The sequence below is a fragment of the Notamacropus eugenii genome, chromosome 4, assembly GCF_028372415.1.
Source record: "Notamacropus eugenii isolate mMacEug1 chromosome 4, mMacEug1.pri_v2, whole genome shotgun sequence".
Taxonomy (NCBI): domain Eukaryota; kingdom Metazoa; phylum Chordata; class Mammalia; order Diprotodontia; family Macropodidae; genus Notamacropus; species Notamacropus eugenii.
Genome location: NC_092875.1, coordinates 74257966 through 74282311, shown reverse-complemented (window position 1 = coordinate 74282311; position 24346 = coordinate 74257966). Strand labels below are relative to the sequence as shown.

The following is a 24346-nucleotide window of genomic DNA, read 5'->3' as shown; positions in this document are numbered from 1 at the left end:
AGGCTACAGTAAGAGAGGCATAGGAAAGAAATTAATGACCTGAATAAAATTTTTAAAAGTTAGATATGATAGATCTCTGACAATTATTTAATGGGTATTGAAAGAAGTATGAATATTTCTTAGCTGCACTTTTTTTCTTAGATGATACTTTAAAAAAAACTATGTGCTAGAGCATAAAACCCTCATCACCTAATGCAGAAAAATTAAATATATTCTTTACGGACCATAATGTGACAAAATATAATCAATAAAGGCCTTTCAAGAAAGAATTCAAACAAATAGAGACTAAATAATTTAATCCTAAAGAAATGATGGATTGAAAAACAAATCATAGAAACAACAGATAATTCCATCAAAGAAAGTGACAACAATACAGTAAAAATTTGGGGTTGCAACCAAAGCAATCTTTAGGATACAATTTATATCCATAAACACTTACACAGACATACACACACACACACACACACACACACATATACACACACATACAAAGAGAGAGGGAGAGAGGAAGGAAGGGAGGGAGGGAGGGAGAGAGAAAGGTTAATGAATTAGGCATGCAGCTAAAAAAATGTAAGTGACAAAAATTTAGAAGCCAATATTTTGCAAAAAACTAATAAAATAGATAAACCATTAGCTACTTTCATTTTAAAAAGAGAGAAAAAAATGCCAATATTAAAAAAAAAGAAATCAACCTCAGAAAAAGAAATTGAACAAACCATAAATAAGCTCCAAAGAAAACTTCCCAGCACCAGATGAATTTAGGAGTAAATTTTATCAAATATTTATAGAACAATGAATTCTGATATCTCATAAGTTGTTTGCTAAAATGGGAAAAGTATGTATCTCACCAAATTCTGTCTATGTTATAAATATGGTCTTAATACGTAAACCAGGGAGAGACAAAGCAGAGAATGAAAACTACAGACCAGTATCTCTAATGAACACTAAAACAAAAAATACTAAATATTAGCAAAGAGACCACAGCACCATTAATTAAAGGGATGTACTATGCCCAGGTTGGATTTAAACCAAGAATGAAGAGTTGGTTCAGTATTAGGAACACTATAAAAGTAGCAGACTATATGAATAATAAATAAATAACAATAAAAATCAAATTATTATTGCTTATAATAATAGCTAGCATTTATTTAGATTTGCAACGTACTTTATAAGTATTATCTCATTTAGTAATCAAAGCAGCCTAGGAAGTAGGTGCTGTTATTTTCCCCATTTTTACAGATGAGGAAACTGAAACAGACAGATATTAAATGACTTGCCCAGGGTCATACAGCTAGTAAATGTGTGAGGCCAGATTTTCATTCAGGTCTTCCCAACTCTAGGTCAGTCGCTGTACCACCTAGCTGCCTGATTATATCAATAGAAACAGAAAAGACATTTTATAAATATAATTTTGTTGTTCAGTCATTTCAGTAATGTTTGACTCTTCATGACCCATTTTGGGTTTTCTTGGCAAAGATACTTGAGTGTTTTGCCATTTCCTTTTCCAGTTCATTTTACAGATGAGGAAAGTGAGGCAAACAGGGTTAACGGGCTTGCCCAGGATCAAACAACCTAGTAAGTGGCTGAGGCCAGATTTGAACTCAGGAAGATGAGTGTTTCAGACTTTACATCTGGCACTCTATATTCACTGTGCCACCTAGCTGCCCTATAAAATACAATATTCATTTAATATTAAAAGCTCTAAAAGTATAGGAATAAATGGACATTTCCTTATGGTAAGTAGTATTAATCTAAAACCAAGAGAACATCTTTCCAAAGGTATGAGTATCTACTGAAAATCAAGAGCCAACATGATATGGAATGTGGAAATCCTAGAGGTCTTTCCAGTATGATCAGCAATAAAGCAAAAATATCTGTTATAAACACCATTTGATATACGGCACTGGAAATTCTAGCTGTAGAAGAAACGAAACAAAACATAACACTGGTGAAGAAGAAAACAAAATCATAATTCTTTTGCAAATGATATGATGCACGTAACAGATTCAACTTAAAATGAATTGTTATTAGTATTTGCTCAGAGTAGTAGGATATAAAATAAAACTACATAAATCATCATCTTTTTTTTTTTTTTTGCACATTACCAAAACCCATCAGGAAGACTCAAAATAACTACAGAATATAGTTAATGTGATACACATAATGTAAAAATAATATAATAAAAATATTTCGGAGACTACCTACAAAGACAGGAACTATATACACTCAATTACCAAACACTTTTTATAGAAATAAAGGCAGATCTAAGAAGTAATAATTGTTCTTGGTTGAGTCATGCTACTTTAATAAAAATGACAATATTACTTAATTTACAGATACAGTGCCATACCAATCAGACTGCCAAAATATTACCTTGTAGAATTAGAAAGAAATAACAAAATTCAAGTGAAGGAACAAAAGAATCTAAAGAGAAATTTTTTTTTACAGAAAAGTATAAAGTTTGCCTAGCCCCAGATCTCAAGCTCTACTTCAGAGTAATAATCATCAAAATTATTTTATACTGGTTAAAAATCAGAAAAGTTGATCAGTAAAACAGATTGGGCACACAATATATTGAAGTACACAAACATAGAAGTACAGTGTTTCATAAAGCAAAAGATCCCCAAGGGCTAGGATAAGACCTCCATTTTTAACAAAAATTATTGGGAAAATTGGAAAACAGTCTGGCAGAAATGAAATTTAGACCAGCCTTCATACCATATCCCAACAGAAGCTCCAAATGAATGAATGCATTACCTGCATATAAAAGGTCAAACTAACAAATCTGAGGAGCAAGGAGGGATCCAGGGAAAGCATTCATGACTAAAGATAGAGAGGATCATAAAAGATGAAATGGACATTTTTCATTACTTAACATTTTTAAATTATAAGGGAAACAATTGACTGGAGTAAAATATTTGCAGCAAGTTTCTCTGATAAAGGTGTGATATCCAAGAGAAATAAAGAACTGGTTCAAATATATAAGAACAAGAAGAGCTTCCTAATAGATAAATGGTTAAAGCCCATGAACAGGCAGAGAAGAGAAAAAGCAAGCTATCCACGTGGATTCAGCTTGGGGCAACGTAAGTACTTGTGAAGAGTGAAGTGAGCAGAATCAGGGGAACACTTCATACACCAACTATGATGTTATTAAGAAAAGTTACTTTGCTAGACTTGGTAATTCTGATGAATGCTATGACCAATCATGACGCTAAAGAACTATATGATGATGCATGCTGTCTACCTCTCTATAGAGAGATGAGAGACAAAATGAAGACTGAGATATCCATCTTCAGTAATGGCCAATATGTGGTTTTGTTCTACATAATTATGCTTGTTATACAGATATATATATTTTTATAATATTGGAGGAGGGAGGGGAGACGAAGGATACCCAAAAACAAAAGGACAAAAAAAGACAAAAAGACAATCTTAGAATTTTTAAAAGATTCACAGAAAAATTCAGAATGATGTACAAACAGATGTTTTATATACGATCATTTTATGTTCTATATATTTGGAAATTCTCATATTTCTTGGTGTTTGTTAAGTGCAGAATATAAATCTTTTTATGAGAGACCTAGAACAAAGGGGCAGTTATGTCTGCTGTAATTTTGCCCTGATCAAGCTATAACTTCAGACCTTTGTTCAGTTCTCGTTACCACTTTTTAAGAAAGACATAGACAAACTGATGTATGCTTGAGAAGAAAGCAGCTAGGACAAGTGAAAGGACTGGAGAACATGCCATATCAGGATTCCTGAAGAAACAACTTTGGATATTTAGCCTGGAGAAGAGAGGATGTGATAACTGCCTTCAAGAATTTGAAAGGCTGCCATATTGGAAGAGGGATCAGATCTGTTTTCTTTGTTGTCCAAGGACATAACTAGGAGCAGTGGGTCAAAGTTGCAGCAATGAAAACAGTGTTGATGTTTAAAAAAAAGCTTACAACAATTAGAACTGCCTAAATGTGGAAGGGACTGCTATGGGGATTAGCAGATTTCCTTTTCTTGGGGAGTATTCAAGCAGAGGGTGTTGCAGTGGGAATTCTTGGTGAGATACAAGTTGGATATGATGGTCTCTAAGGCCCCTCCCAACCCTTAGATTCAGTGAAGGAATTCAAAATAAAAAAAAAAAGAAAAATTTTAAGCAACACACTTACTTATAGCAGTTTACATAACTGCCTCTAACTCTTTGTAGTGGAGGAGAGAAAGAGTAGCACGTGTTAGGCCACATTGTTGTGAGGATAAAGTGCAATGATGAATACTTTGTATTTTGTTTACTGTGTTCCAGTGACTAACATTTATGGCCACATGATTAATTATTCTGACTGAAAAACAGTGTAAGGAAATCTTTCTTTTTCTTCTTAGTGAGCAGATGTCAGCATCAACAATGTGGTCTTCATTTGGTTTAACTTTACTTTCAGTTCAGAGCTGCAGAAATGCAAAAAGATTACAGTAGAACCTATATAAACTCTTTTTGTCAGACAAGCTCCTGTAGAACAAATCAAAAGTAATAAGTTTTCTACCAGTAAATTTCAACAAAGATCAGAGTCCTAGCAATTGAACAAATCTTATTTTCAAGGAAATTCTGTTGTTGCTCAGAAACAAATTGTTGTTGCTCAGAGTACTAAAGGCTAAGTCAATTCAGAAATCACGACCTTTGGTGATGTGATTTTCTTCCTGGTTGCCTTCATTCTGTCTATTCATTTTCTTCTTTTCTAACGCAACATCCCACCCCTGGGGTCTTGAGCAAGTGACTCCACCTCTCAGAGCCAAAGTTCCTTCCTTTCCAGCTCTGACCCTGTGATCCTATAAGAAACCAAGGCTGATGGGTCTACAGCTTTTGCATCCATACTCATGGTAGTGTGGTGTGTCTTGTTTTGTTAAAAACATTTTTTTAAAGGAGTTGTTTTGGGTAAGAAGCACGCTAAAATTTTTTAGAAGTTCAGTTTTTGTGCTCACTAAGTTCCATAGACATGCAAGGAATATAAAATTGGACCCATCAGCTTTGTAACATCAGTCTATCAAGGCCCATTTCAAATACTGTCTCTTCCATGAAAATCTCGATTTTTTTTCCAGCTGTAAATGACTTCTTCTCTGAACTCACATCACACTTTGTACTTTTCATGTGCACTGACCACATTCTACTGTATCATTTGTGTATGTGCTGCATCACTACTGATTTACAGTCTCTACCAGGGCAGGGACTAGGTCCTAATTTACCTGTTGGCTAGATAACCTTCACAGCCTAGCTCAGTGCTGTACACATTTTAATACATTTGTTTGACTTGAATTAATATAGCGAAATATTTCATTTCTGTGATTTATCTTTTTCCTCCTTTAAGATATAGGCCTGCACAGAAGATGGACGGCCTTGGGGAAAGTGGCTCAAACAGCAATTTGCACACCACACCTGAGCAGTCAGTCGCTGCTCAGAGCCAACACCATCAGCAGTTCATAGGTGATGAAACAGAACCATGTGATCTTGACTGTTTCTATTTCCCTTGGTCTCATAATGTGTCACTGATTTCTGAGTTGGATGACTTTCATTTTGTTTTCTGGGAGTCCAGGGTTGCTATACTTTATGCTTATGGGTTTCGTTGCTTAATTGTAAAAAAAAAAAAGTAGTTGGTAGCTTTCTTACAATTGGTACCTTTTCAAATATTATAAATTCTTCCCTTTTGGATTTCACCTAGTTCCTTAAGTAGTTATGGACAAACTATCTCTCTGATTCATCAGAAGTTTACGCTGCTAGTATAAGTATATACCAACATAATTAATGATCCTAAGAAAACTACCAGAAATCTGTGGTAAAACTTAAAACCAACAGATGTCTATAGTGGACACCTGGGTTTGTCATTTCCTGAATTTCAGCCCATCCCTGGCCTGACATATTTCAGTATCACATTTAGACATTCATAGAAATCTGTCTTTCTTCATTATAGGCACCTAAATTCTTAAAACATCTAGCAACAGCTTCACCCACGTCTTCTGTTTAGGACTCAGTAAGGAGGAGGGGACCCTTCTATACTGATAACTGCAAGATTAGTGATAATTAGTTTAATCATCTAGATAGTGATACTAATTTTTTATGTTTATATATACACACATATGTACATGCACATATATATGTGTATATATTAAGAATTTTCATAAACTGTATTAGTTGATCACAAACCCTGAAAGGCCCTACTGAAGGTGGGAAGGCTTCAAGTATAGTGGTAGAAGGCACATCTATGACACAGGGGCCTGCCTAAGTTGAGTTTAGGATGGCCCATCACCAGGTTGACCAGAGTGTGAATTTTTTAGCCATAGCAATTCATGAAGACCATATATTGACTTACAGAGAAGCTGCAGTCAGTGCCAATGAAAAAAACTATTCATATTCTCAAAGTCCCAGATTCTTGAGTTATTAATGTGTGTGTATACATATTCATAAACATATGTGTGAATGTATATTTAAAACATTGTCTCCAAATATACCTTTTGTGGGAGCTTCGGGAGAGAGGACAGCTTCAGATGACCTCCAGAAAGAAACGTGGGTATCTCTTAGGCAAGTGAGCTATAAGTAGTGACCTATCTTTCTGAAAACTGTGACATTCATTCTTGGAAGAGTATGCAGTCTTCTTGATAGAACAACACAGTTTTCTCACTGTCATCCAAAGGAGATGTCTGACTGCAGATTAGCTAACTAATCTTATCTAATTACTGTCTAGATATGGTAGTCCTAAACCTGTCAGGTTACAAGAAGGAACCAGAGATGTGGGCATTAAGCCCTTAGGGATGAAGATGAAAAAGACCAACCTTTAGGACTCCCTCCCCACCTCTACCCCCATCCACTTCCCTGCCATTATGGTGAGGACGTTCTTGACTAAAAATAGATCTATTTGCATGACACTTTTTGCTCCTGCTATAATTTTCTCTCCATTCCTTTGGATATAGTGAGCTTAATAAAGATCTAAGATCTAGCTGCCACATTTCTGTATCCATTTGCCAGCAGTATAAAGCAACTATGATTCCCAAGTACTATTTCTGGTCATATGCTTTGTTCAAGCCTGTGTTGTTTACTTACTCTCTGTGTATTCTGATCTGACTTTTGGTTTATCAGTCATTTTCCTAATATTCCCTTTGCTGGTATTTTTGTCTTTTCTGCTCTCTAGATGTTTCCCATGTCTTTCCAGAGTTCCCAGCTCCTGATCTAGGCAGTGTATTCTTACAGGAGGGGATCACTGTGAACGACATAAAGACCCTACAACTTCTTTACAGAAGACACTGCGAGGTGACTGAATTACTTTCTGGGTGGTCTTATTTTGTTATTTGTGCCTTAGTTCTAAAAAGTAGTAATCTTGTGTTTGTGAATTTCATTGCCTAATTATTCTTATAATTACTATTAATTGGTGATTCAACAAACATTTATTGAGTACCTAATACGTACAAAGTACTGTGATATAAATTCTGGTGATAAAAATTTTTTTTAAAAAGCCTTTGCCTTCAAGGAGTGTGTGATTAACTTTGGAGTGGCATGGAACACATTTAGTGTGCTTTCAGTAGCATAAGATATTTATCCTGTAAACATTTTATCATAGTAATCAATAAGCAAAAAAATCTTTATTAAATGACAACTGCATGCAGAGGGTTGTGCTAGTTTGGGGATACAAACTTTAGATAAAACGTGGTTCCTTCTTTCAAGGAGCTCACACTCTTTTGTGGTAGCAAGCACAACATCCAGCCAGACAAAAATGATAAATATTAAATAGATTTCAGAGTTATAAAAAAGATTCCATGTGAGGTCTGAGGGGAAATGTCGTTAGCAATAAAGAGGATCAGGGAAGGCTTCCTTGAACAGTGGAGGTTAGCTTTAAAGGATAAGAAAGATTTCAGCAGGTAAAGGGGGGAAAGGAAGGACATTTCAGGAATGAAGAGCAATGAACATTGCAAGTTAAGGGATAGAAACTAGAGAGCTCAGTGTAGAGTAAAGAGTGTAGAGGGGAGACAAATATTAACAGAGCACCTACTCTGTGCCTGCTACTGTGCATAGGAGACATAGGGCCTGGTTTTGGCTTACATAGCAGTTTCTCTCTCTTTGGGCAAGCAGCTGAATCGAGACCTCTTGTGCCTTTTGATCAGCTCACTCCCCATGTAATTGAGTGGCACTGTGTATGTCCCAGACATTGTGTGCTCTCTTTGATAACTATAATAGCTCACATTTCTTTAACACTCTAAGATTTTGCAAAGTACTTTGCTTACAGAAACCTTCTGAAAAAGATAAATGTAGTCTCCCTAACTGCTGCATGCTGTTAGTCCAGTTCATAAAATGCTTTGCCAATAAGGAAACACAACTTAATGTGATAAGCACTATTTTTAAAAGTTGTCTTTATTTTTAGGCAACTTTGGATGTTGTAATGAATCTTCAGTTTCATTACATTGAAAAGCTGTGGCTGTCATTTTGGAGTTCAAAACCGCCCTCAGGTGATGGCTCCACTGCTCTGCCTTCCAGGTGAATGACTGAATTCTGATCATCTAACTCAGGAGATGGCAACCTATGCAAGCTTTGTCTCCAGGCTAGATGCTGCCCTAATGACCTCTAGACCTTCTCGGCCTTGGAGAAACATCTGTCCTACCCAAGTCCAGGCTAGATTCTAGGTCTTTCAATCTCCACCTGTGCCTGCTTCATAGAAAATGCAAAAAACATTTGGACTAAAAAACTCCAAACCCAACCTGCAGGCCACAGGGTGCCAACCACTCTTAAGTAATCAAATGATACAAAATTGTCAGAAGGAAGGAAACAGGCATTTATTAAGCACCTGTTATGTCCTTTATAAATGTTCTTTACAAATATTATCTTATAGGTTGGTGAGGACACTGAGGCAAAATGACTTACCTGGGGTCACACAGCTAATAAATATCTGAGGCTGGTCTTGAACTCAGGTCTTCCTGACTCTAGACCCAGTGTTCTATCCACTGTGCTACCCATCTGCCTAGAAAGAACCTTAGGAAGAACAAATAGTAATGTTTTCTATTTAATTATCATGAGGTATAAGGAGGGGTTCAGATTGCTGATCCTCCAGCTTTTCAACTTGAATTAAAAATATATATATTTCAGAGACTTCATGAAACTGAATTAAAAATACTAGAAATAACTTGTATGAAATTTGCTAGTTAGTAAATTTAGATAAAATATATCCTCTAAAAAATATACAACTTCCTGCAAAGTGCAGAATGAGAAGACAGCTATTTATAAACAGGTAAGATACTACAACATCTGAACAGAGAAAAAAACAGAGGAGTGGGAGGAGCCTGGTGATAAAAAAAAAAAAAACCTAAAAAATATAGCTTATTTCTAGTGACTTTCAGTGGGTTTTCATCGGGCAACCTCCCCTTGCATTAATTTGCAGAATGGTGTGGCTTAAAATAGCTACAATGAATGCAAGTGATCTTATTTTGCCCATTTCCATACAGTGAAGAAGAACATGAAGTTGCTGTCATCCCAAAGGACAAGCTTATTACACTGTGTAAATATGACCCTATATTAAAGTGGATGAGAAACTGTGATCACATACTGTATCAGGCTCTGGTGGAGATTCTCATCCCTGATGTGCTGAGACCGGTGCCCAGTAAGCAAATTCTGTTCCAAATCTTATTCTAGCCCAGCTCTAGCCTTTTGATGATAGAAACATGTCTTTGTGTCCTACATACTACAAAATATAACTTATGACAACCTAAGATATTTTCTCTGTAGTTTAAATGTTTTTCCTTATTACCAAACCATGAAGAGAAAAAAAATGTCATTACTGTCTGAGGCTATTAATTCCTATGCTGCAAAAAGGAGCTGACTGCACCAAGAAGGCATTTTAACTAAAGTTAATCCTTCCTGAGTATCTTGGTTAGGATATGTTTATAAACTGGCCATGTTGGTAACCACATTAGTTTTTGTGACCTTCATTATGAAATACCAGACACACATATTTGTGTCAAATCTCTTGGGAAAGATCATTATTTTTTGAGTTGGAGTAGAACTAGTTAGAACGGACTTTTTTAGAGGTGACACTTCTGGCCCTTGCTTCATCTGGACCATCTAAAATAGATGCTACTGGAATCTCTTCATAAAAATATCTGGTGGCATATTCTGCACCCCTCCCTGGTAACCTAGTTTTAATAGATATTAAAACCTTCCCTGGTTTTAATATCTCATTGTCCTGTGTTCCATAGCCTCCTGGTGGAATGGAGTTGAACTGGGGTTTTATAAGGCAATGTCAGGAGAGCTAAAACTCCTACTGATCTGGAAACTTTCCCAGATGTTGAGAGGCTGCATCCATGAAGGGAGTACCTATAGTGATGATGCATAGATTCTTAGAGTATTGAAGGATATATCAGTCAAGGGATTTACAGGTGTATACTGAGTACCTACTATGTGGTATACACAATATTAAATGCTATAAAATAAAGGCTTTTTTGTGGATATTCAACAAACAAAAATTCATTCAGTAAACACTTGCTTTAACTGTGTCCAAGGCATTATGCTAGATACTGGTGCAGGAACTGCATACATAAAATATATCAGACATTATATGATCAAGTGCTAAATGGTATGCACACAAGCAACTGGAATTTGGACAAATTCTTCCTTCAGGACAAACACAACCTGTGAGTGAGTAGCAGCTCTCCTCCTCCTCCTCCAGTGTTCCACCTCCAAAAGCTGCCTTTTTTCCTCTGGGTTTACTGGCTACAGCTGTTGTTCAAAGATCAAGCCTCAAACCCATTTCACTCTGGAGCTCGTAGACTGGACAAGTCCCCATTTACCTAGCACAGAGTGGATTTAAATACTAAATAGTAATTGTTTCTCTTTTACCCAGGAATCCTGAGGGTCTTCTCCTCCAAGTTTGATTTTTTTAAAATTTTTTATTAAAGAGGCCATTCCTTGAGCAACTACTTAAAGAAGCCTATTCATTATATGGGTCTATCCCACTCAGTGAGAATGCTATAAGACCTGAGCCTGAAAGGGCCAGGGTCTCCCATTGCATCCTAGGCCATCTCCAGCCATCCTGATGAATATCAGGCTACTGGACCCAGATGTCTCTGGAGAAGAAAGTAAGGTTGGTGACCTTGCACAGCCCTCCCTCACTCAAATCAAAATCAACTGCAAGTCATGTCACCATCTTGATGTCATGGTCCTCTTGGAGAATCAAGGACAAACATGACAACAACAACGACAGCAATCTTTCTTGACACAAATGAAATGCATTTTCCTCTAATTCTGTTCTCAGTAGAGAGAAGGAACAATAACTTTCCTATATGCTATATATTATTTCTCCCTTAGTTTTCACTTCTGAAGGCCAGATTTTTATCTGTCTTTCTTAACCATCCTTTGTTACATCATTCATACTACTTTCTGGACTTTATAATTTTACCATATCATTAAAAAAATAAAAGGTTGTTAAATAGCTAATACACTGTGTAAAATGTAATGTGCCACCCAAAACGACACAAAGTAATAAGGAAGTTCAAAGGACGGGGCGATCACTTCAGGCTGGATGACTCAGGGAAAACTTCATAGAGGAGACAACATTCAAGCTAGGTCTTGAAAGCATGGGTAAGATTTTGTTAGGCAGTGATAGTGGATGAACAGCTTGCATAAGGGTATGGAGATGGGGAAACTCCAATTCTATTCAGGAATTGTAGAATTGTCCAGTTTGCCTAGAGTATACTGTGTATGGGTGGGCTAGATGGTAAAGGCCTTGGATGCCTGGTGCAAGAATCTGGACTTTAGTTGGTAGGAAATATGGAGTTAAGGTTTTTAAACAAATAATGATACATGCTGGGAGTGGGGAGGCTGATTCCTGGGCCATGTAGGTTAAGTAGAGGGAGATATCCTCAAGAGGGATAGGAATGAGATGGAAGTAAGAGAGTGGCATGAGAAAGATGTACTTGTAATAAGTTATTACACAACAAAATCTTCTGTTGTTAATATTTTGATTTTTCTTTTATAGGTACCTTGACACAGGCAATCCGAAATTTTGCAAAGAGCTTAGAAGGCTGGTTGACAAATGCTATGAGTGATTTTCCCCAGCAGATCATTCAAACAAAGGTAACTGACTTGGAAAAAAGAGCCGACAATAGGCTATTTATTGGAACTTAAGTTATAGTCAATAAATCTTGATTGAAACACCAAGTCTAGTCAAATTCTTTGTTCCAGGGAGTAAATCCCTCAGCAAACAATGACTGAATGAATTACTCTGGATAGACTGCTGAGTAAGAGGTAGTGATTAAGTCACAAAATCATGCATGGATGTACACTATCCTAATATGCTGTACCAAATTAGAATATGTGAATAATGTGAAGAAGATGGATCTGTTGTCCTCTATTCTTGGAAAGCATGAATAGTTCTTTGCATCAGATAGTCAGGTTTCTTCTTTTATGTAATTAGAATAATTATTCTCAGGTCTTATTGATAGAGGGATAATTTGAGAATGAGGGAGGTCTACCCTTGGACATCTGGAGTGCTGCGTAGTCCCTGCCTCTTGCCCTAAAGGAGGCACACTTCACTGTTCTCTCAGAATTGCACTGACTTTTCAGCTTCCTTACAGTTATCTTTGTATTTACATTGCTGTGGTTTTTATATAGATTGTTCACTTGGTCTTGCTTATTTTGCTCTGCATCAGTTCATGCAAATCTTCCCATCTTTCTTCAGTTATGTAGTAAATTTATTACACACCTTCTATGTGTCAGGAACTATGCTAAGTGCTCTGGATACAAAAAAAAAAATGCAATAGATAGACCCTGTTCTCAAGGAGTGTATAGTCTAATAGGTGAGACAATATGCAAATAACTATGTACATACAAGATATATACAGGATAAATTAGAGATAATCAATAGAAAGAAGGGACAAGTATTAAAGGAAAGCTTTCTTGTAGAAAGTGGGGTTTTAGGTGGGACTTGAAGGAAGCCAGGGAAGTCAAGGAGTAGACAAGAGTAGGGAAAGCATTCCAGACATGGGAGACAGCCAGTGAAAATGCTGAGAGTTGGCAGATGGGAGAAAGAATAAGAAGATTGGGGTCATTACATCTTGTAGTATGTGTGTGTTGGGGGTGGGGGAGCTCACATACATATGGAGTAAGGTATAAGAAGATTGGTAAGTTAGGAAAGGGCCAGGTAATGAAGGATTTTTAGTGTCAAACAGGACTGAGTAGGGGGAGAGGGATAAGGGGTAACATAGTTGGATCAATGCTTTAAGGAAGATTAGTTTGACCAAAGCCAAGCAGAAGGTACACTGGAAGGAGGGAAAGACTTGAAGCAAGGAAACCAACCAGAAGTTTTTTTTTAGTAGTCCAGGAATGAAATGATAAAGGTCTACATCAGAGTGGTGACAGTATTAGAGGAGAGAAGAGGGCACATATGAGAGATGTTATTAGGGAAAAAATTGACAAAAACTGGCAACAGATTGAATGTGAGGAGTAAGGAGTTTAGAATGACACCTCAGTTCCAAGCCTGGGTAGTCAACTGGGCAGATTTGGAGGGAAGAGATGTTCAAATTTGGACATGTTGAATGTAAGGTATCTATGGGACATCCTATTTGAGATGTCCAGTAGGCAGTTAGAAATGTAAGACTGGAAGTTAGAAAAGAGGTTTGAGCTGGGTAAATAGATTTGAGAATCATCAGCATGGAAATGACAACTGAATCCACAGGAGCTGATGAAATCATCAAGTAAAATGGTATAGAGAGAAGAGGCCCAGTACAGAGCCCTAGAATATAGCCACTGTATAATCTGGACAGAGATACAGAAAATGAGACAGAAGATGTGGTCAGACAGGAAAGAGGAGAACCAGGAGAGAGAAATGCTATGGAAACCTAGAGAGCAGAGGGTATCAAGGAGAAGATGATCAACAGTGTCAAAGGTTGTAAATTCCATATATGTGCCATTTCTTACTACACAATAACATTCTATTATATTCATATACCATAGTTTTTTCAGCCATTTTTCAGTCAGTGACTACCCATCTTGTTTCTAGTTCTTTGCTACTACAAGAAAAAAAAATGCTGCTAGAATATTTTGTTACATAGTAAACCTTTGTTACTGTCTTATACTTATTCAAGATAGTATAAGTACCACTTATTCAGTGGTAGGATCACTGGGGCAATGGCTGTAGATAGTTTAGGCACTTTTTTTTTGCATAATTCCAAACTGACATCCAGAATGGCTGGACCAAATGTTCTGCCAATGGTATATCAGTCTGCCTGTCATCCCATATTCCCTCCAACAGTGACTGGTAGATAGGTTACAAACATTTATTAAGCATTTATATGTGTCAGGCACTGGGGATACAAATAGAACAAAAAGAAAAACAGTTCCTGTTCCCAGGGAGTTTACATTCTAGTGGGAAGACAAAACAAAATAGCAGTATTTGGAGGAGTGAAGGCAAATAAAGTGGAGACATGATGGCAAGATTTAGGAATTAGAAGCATGACTAGAAAGGGAAAGAAGCAAAGTCGGTCTGAGTCCATTTCCAAAATGGAGCCCCAAATGAAATTCTCCAATGAGAGAAGGGGGCTGGCATGGCAGAGGGATACTGTAGGGTGAAAAGGTCATAGGTACTAAGAGAAGTTCTAAGGTGGAAGGGAAGCTTAGTCATGGTGGCAAAGTTCTTCAAGTCAGAATCCCAGCTGGGAGAGAAATGACTTCCCATCTTTTGTCATTAATGCCAATTTGCATTTGCTAGCCAGTTGATGATGAATTTTTTTAACCATGGAAGCACATGAAACAAAAGGAGAGAAATAGGCACTCTACTAAATTTTGAGAACTTCTATTCCAATGGAAGGAGACAGCCTATAGAAGGGAGCTGAAAGCAGAGGGGTCAGGGAGAGGGAAAGATGGGTAGGAAGGTCTGTACAGGCACTGGCTAGGTAAGGATGTCCTTGGTGTGGAGGTAGACCAGTCATATAGTCACTGTGTGTATTCTTCTAGCTGTTTTTGTTTTTACTTTGTGTTATTCAGTAAGTCTTTCCAGCAATTTATTAATATATCATCAAGTCAATAAGTATTTTTCAAGCACCTACTATGTGCCAGGCCTTATGCTAAGGATAAACTGGAGATATTCATCAGAAAGCACTAGCATTAAGGGGAACTAGGAAAGTTCTTTTGCAGAAGATAGAGCTGAGGAGGGAAAGAATTCTAGGCATGGGGGACAGTCAGTGAAAATAATGCCTAGAGTTGGGATATGGAGTGTATTGTGTGAGGAACAGCATGGAGGCCGGTGTCACTGGATCACTGGTCGTGTTGGGGAGGGAGGGACAGAGTAAGGTGGAAGGGGAAAGGTAGGAGGGGGTCAGGTTATGAAGGGAGGTGAGTGTAGCCAATGCAGCAGTGATAGCCTGGGAAAGAACTGAGAAGTAGAGAGATTAGAAGTTTTGTTGAAGACAAAGAACAAGTTTTGGGATTGCAAAGCTGAGGGAGAGGTGGAATGATAACAGATTGGGATAAGGGAATTTGTAAAGCACATAGCATGGTGCCTGACACATAGGAGGCCCTATATAAGGAATCCATATGCACTGTTCATGCATTGTCCTCTGTGTTGCAGGTTGGAGTAGTGAGTGCCTTTGCACAGACTCTGCGGAGATACACATCCCTGAATCACCTTGCTCAGGCAGCCCGGGCAGTCCTCCAAAATACTTCCCAGATAAACCAGATGCTCAGTGACCTAAATCGAGTGGACTTTGCTAATGTGCAGGTGATTTCCTAATGTTTTTCCTTCCAAAATGAGGAGAAATGAATGAATGATATTTTACTATATATTATTTAATGTCTTAAGATTCCTAGATTCTATGGAATGATTGATGAGGGAAATGAGGAAGAATATAGATTATGAGTAACTTGTAACATCTGGCAGGTATTGATCACCTCATGTCATGTTCATCAGTAGTTCTGAAATCTCTATTTTTTGCTGAAGTCTGGAGATATTGCCTCAAAATTATAGGTCCTGGCTGAGCAACTTTAGCCTGGAAGCAGTTAGAAAACAAAAGTAGTAGATTAGAGCATTGGATTGACTCTAATAAGATAAAGTCTTATATTTGGGTTCAAAAAATCAATTTTATAAGTACAAGATGAGGGAGACAGTTTATCTGAAAAAGATCTAGGAATTTTTAGTGGACCACAAGTTTGAGAAGAATTAGCAGTTTGATTCTGTAGCCAAAAAAGCTAATGTAATATTGGGCTACATCAAGAAAGGAATAGATTCTAGGAAGAGCTAGGTAATTGTTCCTCTGTACTCTGCTTTCATCAGGCCTCATCTGGAATCCTATGCTCAGTGCTGGGCATCAAATTTTAAAGAAGACATTGATAAGCTGGAGAGCTGGTAAAAAAAGGCCTTGTTTCATGCCATGTTAATACTGGATAAATAGCTGGGAGTGTTTAACTGGGAGAAAAGAAGGGGGTGAAGGTAGCTAGGTGGTGCGGCAGCCCTGGAGTCAGGAGGACCTGAGTTTAAATGTAGCCTCAGACATTTACCAGCTGTGTGACCCTGCGCAAGTCACTTAATCCTGTTTGCCTCAGTTTCCTCATCTGTCAAATGAACTAGAGAAGGAAACAGCCAAGAAAACTCCAAATAGGGTCACGAAGAGTAGGACACAATTGAAACCACTCAGCATAGTTGCTTTCAGGTGTTTGAAGATCTTGTATTTGGACCCAGGAAGCAATAGTTGGGAGGTTGCAAAGAAGCAAATTTAGGTTTAAAGTCAGGAAAAGCTTGCTGCTGGTGAGAGCTGCCTCACAGGTAACTCTTCACGTAATCTAAGTTTCCAGGGTATCCATCCTAGGCTCTCCCCTCCAGACACTTTCTCCCACTGCCTTGTAGGGCTAGCCCTGTAGATTCCCCTTTTCCATTTTGTCTTATTCTTAGAATAATGCTAATTTTTGTAGGTGTCAGGACACTGCCTCATGGGTAGGGCCCCTCTCTCACCCCATCCTTAGCCCACCCCTGATTTCTGCCTTCCCTTTTTTTTCTACATTTTCCTTGAAATGTCCTTTTGTCCTGCTCTTCCACTCCTTCAGGTGCCAGTTGCCTCCAGAATTTCAAATCTGAGCTCCCCTCTCCCCTTATAGAACAGGTAGACTTTTCAAGCACCAAATCCCCCAGGCCTCTTCCCAGTGTAAGGCTTCCATCTCCATTCACTGACCATTTCTCTTCTCCGAAAGGGATTTAGATCAGTGAAACACTCTCCCACCTCCAAAATAAGACCTTTTTTCTCTCCTCCCCTTTTCTTTCTTTCTCCCTTCCTCCTCATCCACTTCCCTGTAGGCTCTTTTCTTTCTGAGACCATAGAGGCCACTGTTCCCTCATTTTTAGCCCTTGTTTTGACCCCAGCAGTCACACATTCCTCTGTTCCTCTGGTCCCCTTCCTGTCTCTCATGTACCCTTATCATGTTGTAATATAGTCCTGAATAAAAAAAAGCATTGATTCACCTGTTGGCAAGGTGTCTTCAGGTTCTGTCTGCAGTACCCCTGTCTGTCTCTTCAGCCATCTTTATCAGATTTCTGCTTTCACCCTTCTCCTTGTGTACATTAGAAAAAAGTTTCTTAATGGTCTCTTGGTTGTCACTTTGTTTCTGTGCTTGTCTGCTGCATTTGTTTGCTCCTGCATTTCTTTTATTTGGGGTGTTCAAGAAGCAAATAATCTCTTTAGTTCTGATTTTCTTTCTTAAAATGTTTCAAACTCTTCTTAATTACTGAATTTCCATCTTTTGTCCTGTATGGGTAAGCTCAGACTTGTAGAATGGGTCATCCTGGGTTGCATCCTAAAGCTCTAGCGCTGTTCAAACACATTATTCCTTTCCCTCGTGTTTTCTAATGGGTGAAGAATAGTCTTATATTATTCACAATGTCCTTCCTTTCTTTGTATTTGAAGGTTTTTCTTTCGGTCACTTATAGAACTTATTTCTGAATTGAATTGTTAAATTTAACCACTATGTATGTATATTGGAGTTTGCATCCTTGGGTTTCTTTCTGGAGGCAGTTTGTGAATTCTTTCATTTGAAATTTCATTTTCTATGTTTATAAATTCTGGATAGTTCTCTTCTGTAATTTCCTTCATCATGATGTTATGGTTTTTTGTTCTGTCATATTTACCTGGTAAAAAACCTATGATCCTTAGGTTGTCTCTGTGCATTCTGTCTTCAAGATCAGCATATTTTACTTAGTATATTTTCTTTTAATGTTAGTTTTTTGTTTCTTTTCTAGGTTATCCTTCACTTCTGTGTATTTGCATTCCTAATCTATTGTTTTCTCTTGTTTCTTTGGTGAGGCATGCCATTGCAGATTCCTAGTTTTTCTTAATGTGCTTATTATTTTTTCTGTGCAGGACAGAAATTCTGCTCTCATAATTCTCATTTCTCTTTTGATCTACTCAGGAACAGTGTGTTGGTGGTTCCATGTTCTCAAATTCCATAGGGTCCTCTGTCTCATCAAGTGTTGGATTATTTTCCTTTATTTTGCAGTATTTTACTCACTGATGTCTGAACTCATTTATTAGATGTGGAGGCCATATTCCTTTCTGTTGTTTCTGTTTTACCTGTTGATTCATCTGTTTATATAACAGATCTTTGAGTTTTCTTCTTCCTGAAATCTTTGATACTCTCTTTGATACTTTCTGGCTCCCCTGCCACCTATCTGCTTTATCATTCACTTTCTGACTCTCTCCCCTGTTATTGTGAATTTTTGAGAGGCTGGATCTCAATTTTGTGTCCAATAACACTGGAAAGGAGGGTTAAAGACTGGGGCTTAAGGCTGGGTTTTGTTGTTAGCCTATGTCATGACCTTGTGTCTGCTAGCGTAGCCTTGCTGTTTGTAGTGTGGGAAGTAAGGGGGAGTGCTCAGTGAGCTCAGCCAGTAAGCATCATTTCCTAGGTTTGGGTTTTTTTTAAAAAAATTCTTTTAGATTCTGGGTGTTCTAGACTATGCTGAAGTTGCTTTATCTTTGACACACAATTTCTATTTTGGAGAGGTGTGAGAGGTCATGGAGATCAGAGAAAATGTCTAATTCTCTGTACTGTTACTTAGGTGGCCTGAAGTCCTCTCATAAACAACTGATGATTAGTTCAATTCAACAGAACTTGATTAAGCACTTAATATGTGCAAGGCACTATGCTAGATGTCTGACTTATAATAAAAAAACCAAAAGTCCCTTCCCCCAAGGAATTTGTATTCTTTAATAAGTAATTTTTGAATGAATGACTGAATTCTACCTGGGCATATGACATCTACAAAGGTAAGTAAATACAAGCTAATTTATCAAATCCTTTCAATTCTTCCTTTGCCACCATTTTTACATTCGTTCTCTCCTCTCTGTTCCTTTGTTGCTACCATCATAGCTAGTACTAGCTTGCATTGCCACCCTTTTAAGTATTTTAAATGCCTTCTAACAATATTTCCCAATCCATCCTTTCCTCTTCTTCCCCTTTGACTTTTCCCCTCCCCACTTATATTGCTCCTAGAATAATCTTTCTATGCATTAATTTGGTCAGGTCATCTCAAAAATTCAATGGTTTCTTACTGTTTGCTGAGTAAAATTTAAGCTCTTCTGCTTGTCAGAGCCTTTCTCTATGGCATCATTCTACCTTTCCAAATATATGTAATTATTATTCCTCTATGCATGCTTTACTCTGGTTAAATTGGACTATTCTCTGTCCCTCAAACACCTCTTTTGCTCCATGCTGAGGTTCACATTGTTACTTATGTTTAAAATTGTCCATTCTTTAATTTTCACTGAATTACTATCTATCCTTTGAAGCCCAACTCATAAGTGCCAGGAAGCATTCCCTATCTTCCTTATTATATAATTGTGTTCATTCTTCATTTCTGAAGAGGACTATGACATCAGAAAAATGATGCATCCTGCGCTGTCTCCAGTTATCCTGATGAATATCTGGTCACTGGATCCAGATGGCTCAGGAGGAGAAAGTGAGGCTAGTGACTTTGCATAGCCTCCCTCACTCAAAACAAAGTCAAGTGCAAGTCATGTCATCATTTCTCTGATGTCATGGTCCTTTTCAAAAATGAAAGACAAACACAACCTGTAAGTAGACTGAGCTGCCTGCATGTTGAGCTTATCCTCTCTCTCAATCTCTCCTTCTCCTCTCCAAAAGAAGGTAAATTTTGATGGCCAAAAGCTGCCCATTTAACTTGGGGTTTCCTTCCTTCCTTCTCTTCCCTAAAACCTTAGACCCAGTACACTCTGAAGCCCATACATTGAACAACAATCGGTCCCTGTCCAATGGCTGTTTTTGGACCTGGCTGAGAGTGAATATCAATAATAACTCTTTCTGGTCGAAACAACAACCCTGAGGCTCCTGCCCCTCCCAGCTTGATTTATTTATTTTTATTTCCTATTTATGTAACAAGAGATTTCTGAAAAATCATGGGCAATCTTTGGAGGTGGCAAATTCTCCTTCACAATAGATTTTCAAACAAAGGCTAAGAAAGGACATCAGACTAGATACCTCTAGGGTCCGCAGCTTATGAGATTTTTTTTGTATTATAGCTATGTGTTTATAGCTCTATGAGGTGAGGTGCTATATTTCATTTAAACTTTGTTTCTTCTCCATCATAAGGCTGTGCAACATACACTAATTCCAGTGGTGGGGTCCTCTCCATATTCTTCAGCTTTCTCTAAGCATCTAGTTTACCCTTTTATGAAGTTGGTAAGACAACGACCTCAAAAATTTTTATTGTTTCTTTATTGCCTCAAGGACAAAATATAATCTATTTAGTTTTTCATTTAAGACCCTACAAAATCTAATTCCACACAACCTTTTCAGGCTTATTTTACTCTATTTCCCTTCATATTGTGTATGTTCCAGCTGAACTGGACTTATTAGCTATTCCTTGAACTTGATATTCCATTGTCTGCCTTTATACATTCACATAGGCCATGCAGAGAATCAATCATTCCTTCCTTATCTCTGCCTTTTAGAATCATTATCTTCCTTCAACTCCTTCAGCTCAGGTATTAATTCCTTTCTTTTTTGAATAGCATTTTATTTTTTTCCAATCACATGTAAAGATAATTTTCAACATTCATTTTTTTATAAGATTTTGAGTTCCAAATTTTTCTCTCTCCCTTCCATCCCTCCTCCCCAAGACAGCAAGCAATCTGACAAACATGTGCAATCATGTTAAACATATTTCCACATGTTAATTCCTTTCTGATTTCTCAAAGAAGTTTCTCTTATTTGATCTCTTTCCTCAGAATTTCCTAGGGCACTTTGTCTTTTTTCTTTGCCCATCATTCCCTTGATATTATACTTTTTCTTGTCGTATCCCCATCCAACTTCTCTCCCAAGGGAAATGTAAACTCCTTGAGGGCAAGAACTGTGTCATTTTAAAATTACATTCCTAATGCTAGCAGAGGGTCTTGCACATGATAAGCATTTAATGTTTGTGGAATTTTGGATTTTATTAAAAAGCTCTATACGGTGTGCTAAATTTTACATGATTTTATAGAAAACATTATTAAAGAAGGAAGTGATGAAAATACCAGCCATTTATGTTTTCATATACTTTAGAGCCACCTGTTTCAATTCTGTCCAGTCATTGAATTCTTTCCGGATTTCCTTTTGTGCTTACTCCCAGGAACAAGCCTCATGGGTGTGCCAGTGTGAAGAGAGTGTAGTACAGAAGCTGGAGCAGGATTTCAAGTTGACTTTGCAACAGCAGAGCTCACTGGATCAGTGGGCCACGTGGCTCGATAATGTTGTCACTCAGGTTCTAAAGCACCATGCTGGCAGCCCCAGTTTCCCCAAGGCAGCAAGACAGTTCCTGCTTAAATGGTCTTTTTATAGGTAAGTCCCAGACCAAGACATTGGCTTATCAGGGGTTATGTAACCATCCTCAGCTTCTGTGGTTCTGGAACGTTCTGATATCTGTACAAGTGGATATACACTAGAGGGTAAGGGTAAGTCTGAATTAGAGGGATGGCTAAGTAACTGGCATAGGCATCTTGTGTCAGTTCATACCAAGTCATGAGCCACCTCTAGCCTGTGCTCTTAGTTGCTGACACAGCTCTAGGGCTTTCCAAGCTGTGCCAGGCAAGCCCAGAAGACCTCTCTTGGTATGGAGCTATATTGAACTTCTTGAGGACAAAGGGCCATGTTTCCTTCATCTTTATATCCACTGATATGCCTAGCATAAAACTACATATGTAGTAGGCACATCATCAATGTTTGTTAAATCAGTGATTTGCCTAGAATAGTTAATCTGGAAAGGCCTCCATTAGAATGGGCATTTGTAGCTGCATTGGGATCAGAAGTGGGGAACCTGCGGGCTTAAGGCCACATATGGCCCTCTAGGTCTTCAAGTGCAGCCCTCTGACTGAATTCAAACTTCACAGAACAAATCCCCTTAATGAAAGGGGATTGTTCATTAAAACGTGTTCAGTAAAACATGAACGGAGTCAAAAAACTGCACTCAAGGACTTAGAAGGCCACATGTGACCTGGAGCCCCATAGGTTCCTCACCTCTGGATGGACAATTAACTGATGAACAGAAGTGGAGGAGAGAATTGTGGACAGGCTTGGTGGGAACAGTGTTTCTCTGTCCACAGCTTGATATGGCACTGTCAGTACAATGAAGAAGAGCCAAAAGGCTGAAAAGTAGAACATAAATGAACAGAATGAGGAAAGATTTTCAGTGCTTTTAAGTGAATAAAACCAACAATTTCTTGCTCTAAACACACACACATAGCTTAATGATTTTAGAGTACTGATGTCCTGGCTCACTACAGCTTCTTCTCCACAATTGTGCATTTTTGGAGCTAAATTTATACATGGAAGAGAAAATAGTTGGCACAGTGTTTGAGAAATTGAATGTTGCTGCCCTGCTGGGAGGGGTGTGGATTCACATTTACATAGCTCCCTCCCAGATTGACTGCATTAGCCCTTGGGGGTGCTGGCAATGCAGAGCAGCATGTAGATTTTTTTTAAAAAGCTCCTAAATTGAAAACATTCAAGGCTACTCTGTATTATTTCCTTTCCCTTTATATGGCTTTAATGTTGTTGAACATTTTTGAAGTTGCCTTTTTTCTTTCTTAATTGTCATATTGGAAGTGGGTGATAACAGTTAAGCAGTTTCAGAAAAGTATCAATTTCCTTAATTTCTTGGCTTCTAGGAGGTTTCAGAAACACACTTTCATTAACCCCAGATTTTTTTTCCTTTTCTGAACAAAATCACTTGCCTCTGGCAACACCTATAGATACTATACTAGCTCAGGGGGAAAAAAGTTTGAAATGACTAGTTGTCTCCTCTTCCTATTGGATAACTTAGCTCTCTCCACAACTTTACTTTATTGATAGTCACTCAAAATAACTGACTTTATGTGTCTACATCTCTTTTCTTCACTTTTTGTTCTTTTTCTTGTTGCAATATTTATTAACTAGATTTCTGGGTGGAGGGTATATGAGTGTTCAAATATGGCACTGTTTATATTGTGTTTGGTAGTATTATGTCTGAGGGTAAAATTCTTTGGTAATTTGCCTAGCATGTATCACTAGGAAGCCTTCCTCACTTTAAGTTGGAAAGAATAGAATACCGTACCAAAAATGTTTAGTTTTACAGTGCTTAATAATAATATTAGGACAGAAGACTTATATGATATATGGTAAGGTTAAGTAACTTGAAATGTTGAGATCAGAAAAGGAAGTACTCCATTGTAAACTCTCGAGAACAGGGAATTTACCTTTCTATGTTTCTTCAACATTTAAAAGGCACAGTGGTCTTTATACCAAGCAGGTGTTCTATAAAAACTTAGTGAATTAGTTTTTTTAAACAAACATCAAAAACCAGACTATTTCCGCATACACAGCAGAACACAAAAATAGGATTGTATATGAAACTGTGACTCTCCAGTTCATATCACTTGTGTGTGTGTGTGTACACATATATGCATTGTGTGTATAAAATAGTTTGTGTGTGTAATTTATACTTATCTTTGGGTATAATGTATCTACATTTGAAATTCCATGTTACTTTCCAAACTTCCTTGCTTGTCTGTGCTTACTTTACATCTCTTCTGTGTATTTTTCTAAACAATTGGAATGGAGCTCCCTTTTCCCCCATATTGCCAATATCCCTTCTCCTAACCTTTCCCACAAAAGGATAAAAAAAATTCATAACAGATAAGTAGTGGTGCCTCCGTACAGTCTGATGCCTTTTCTTCCTGGATTTATATTCTTCTTTTCACCCAGCTCAATCATCAGATATAGCAAGTTCCACCCCCTGTTCTTCTCTACACTAACGTATTCCTCCTTTAACTCTTCCTTCTTTTTCCCCTCTTAAAAATGTCAGAAAAGAACTTATCTATC

The 24346-nt window shown here is 37.7% G+C and overlaps 1 protein-coding gene across 6 annotated transcripts in view; it reads left to right on the top strand.

The window, feature by feature from the left end:
• The window catches only part of RFX2 (regulatory factor X2), a 182212-nt gene that overhangs the window by 150138 nt on the left and 7728 nt on the right, over positions 1 to 24346 (top strand). For all 6 annotated transcript variants that reach the window (XM_072601941.1, XM_072601945.1, XM_072601943.1 and 3 more), the window contains 7 exons: positions 5346 to 5461; positions 7161 to 7279; positions 8385 to 8497; positions 9460 to 9614; positions 11988 to 12085; positions 15576 to 15725; positions 21621 to 21829. In XM_072601941.1, the coding sequence (XP_072458042.1) occupies positions 5346 to 5461; positions 7161 to 7279; positions 8385 to 8497; positions 9460 to 9614; positions 11988 to 12085; positions 15576 to 15725; positions 21621 to 21829 (960 nt within the window). The remainder of the gene's footprint in view (positions 1 to 5345; positions 5462 to 7160; positions 7280 to 8384; positions 8498 to 9459; positions 9615 to 11987; positions 12086 to 15575; positions 15726 to 21620; positions 21830 to 24346) is intronic.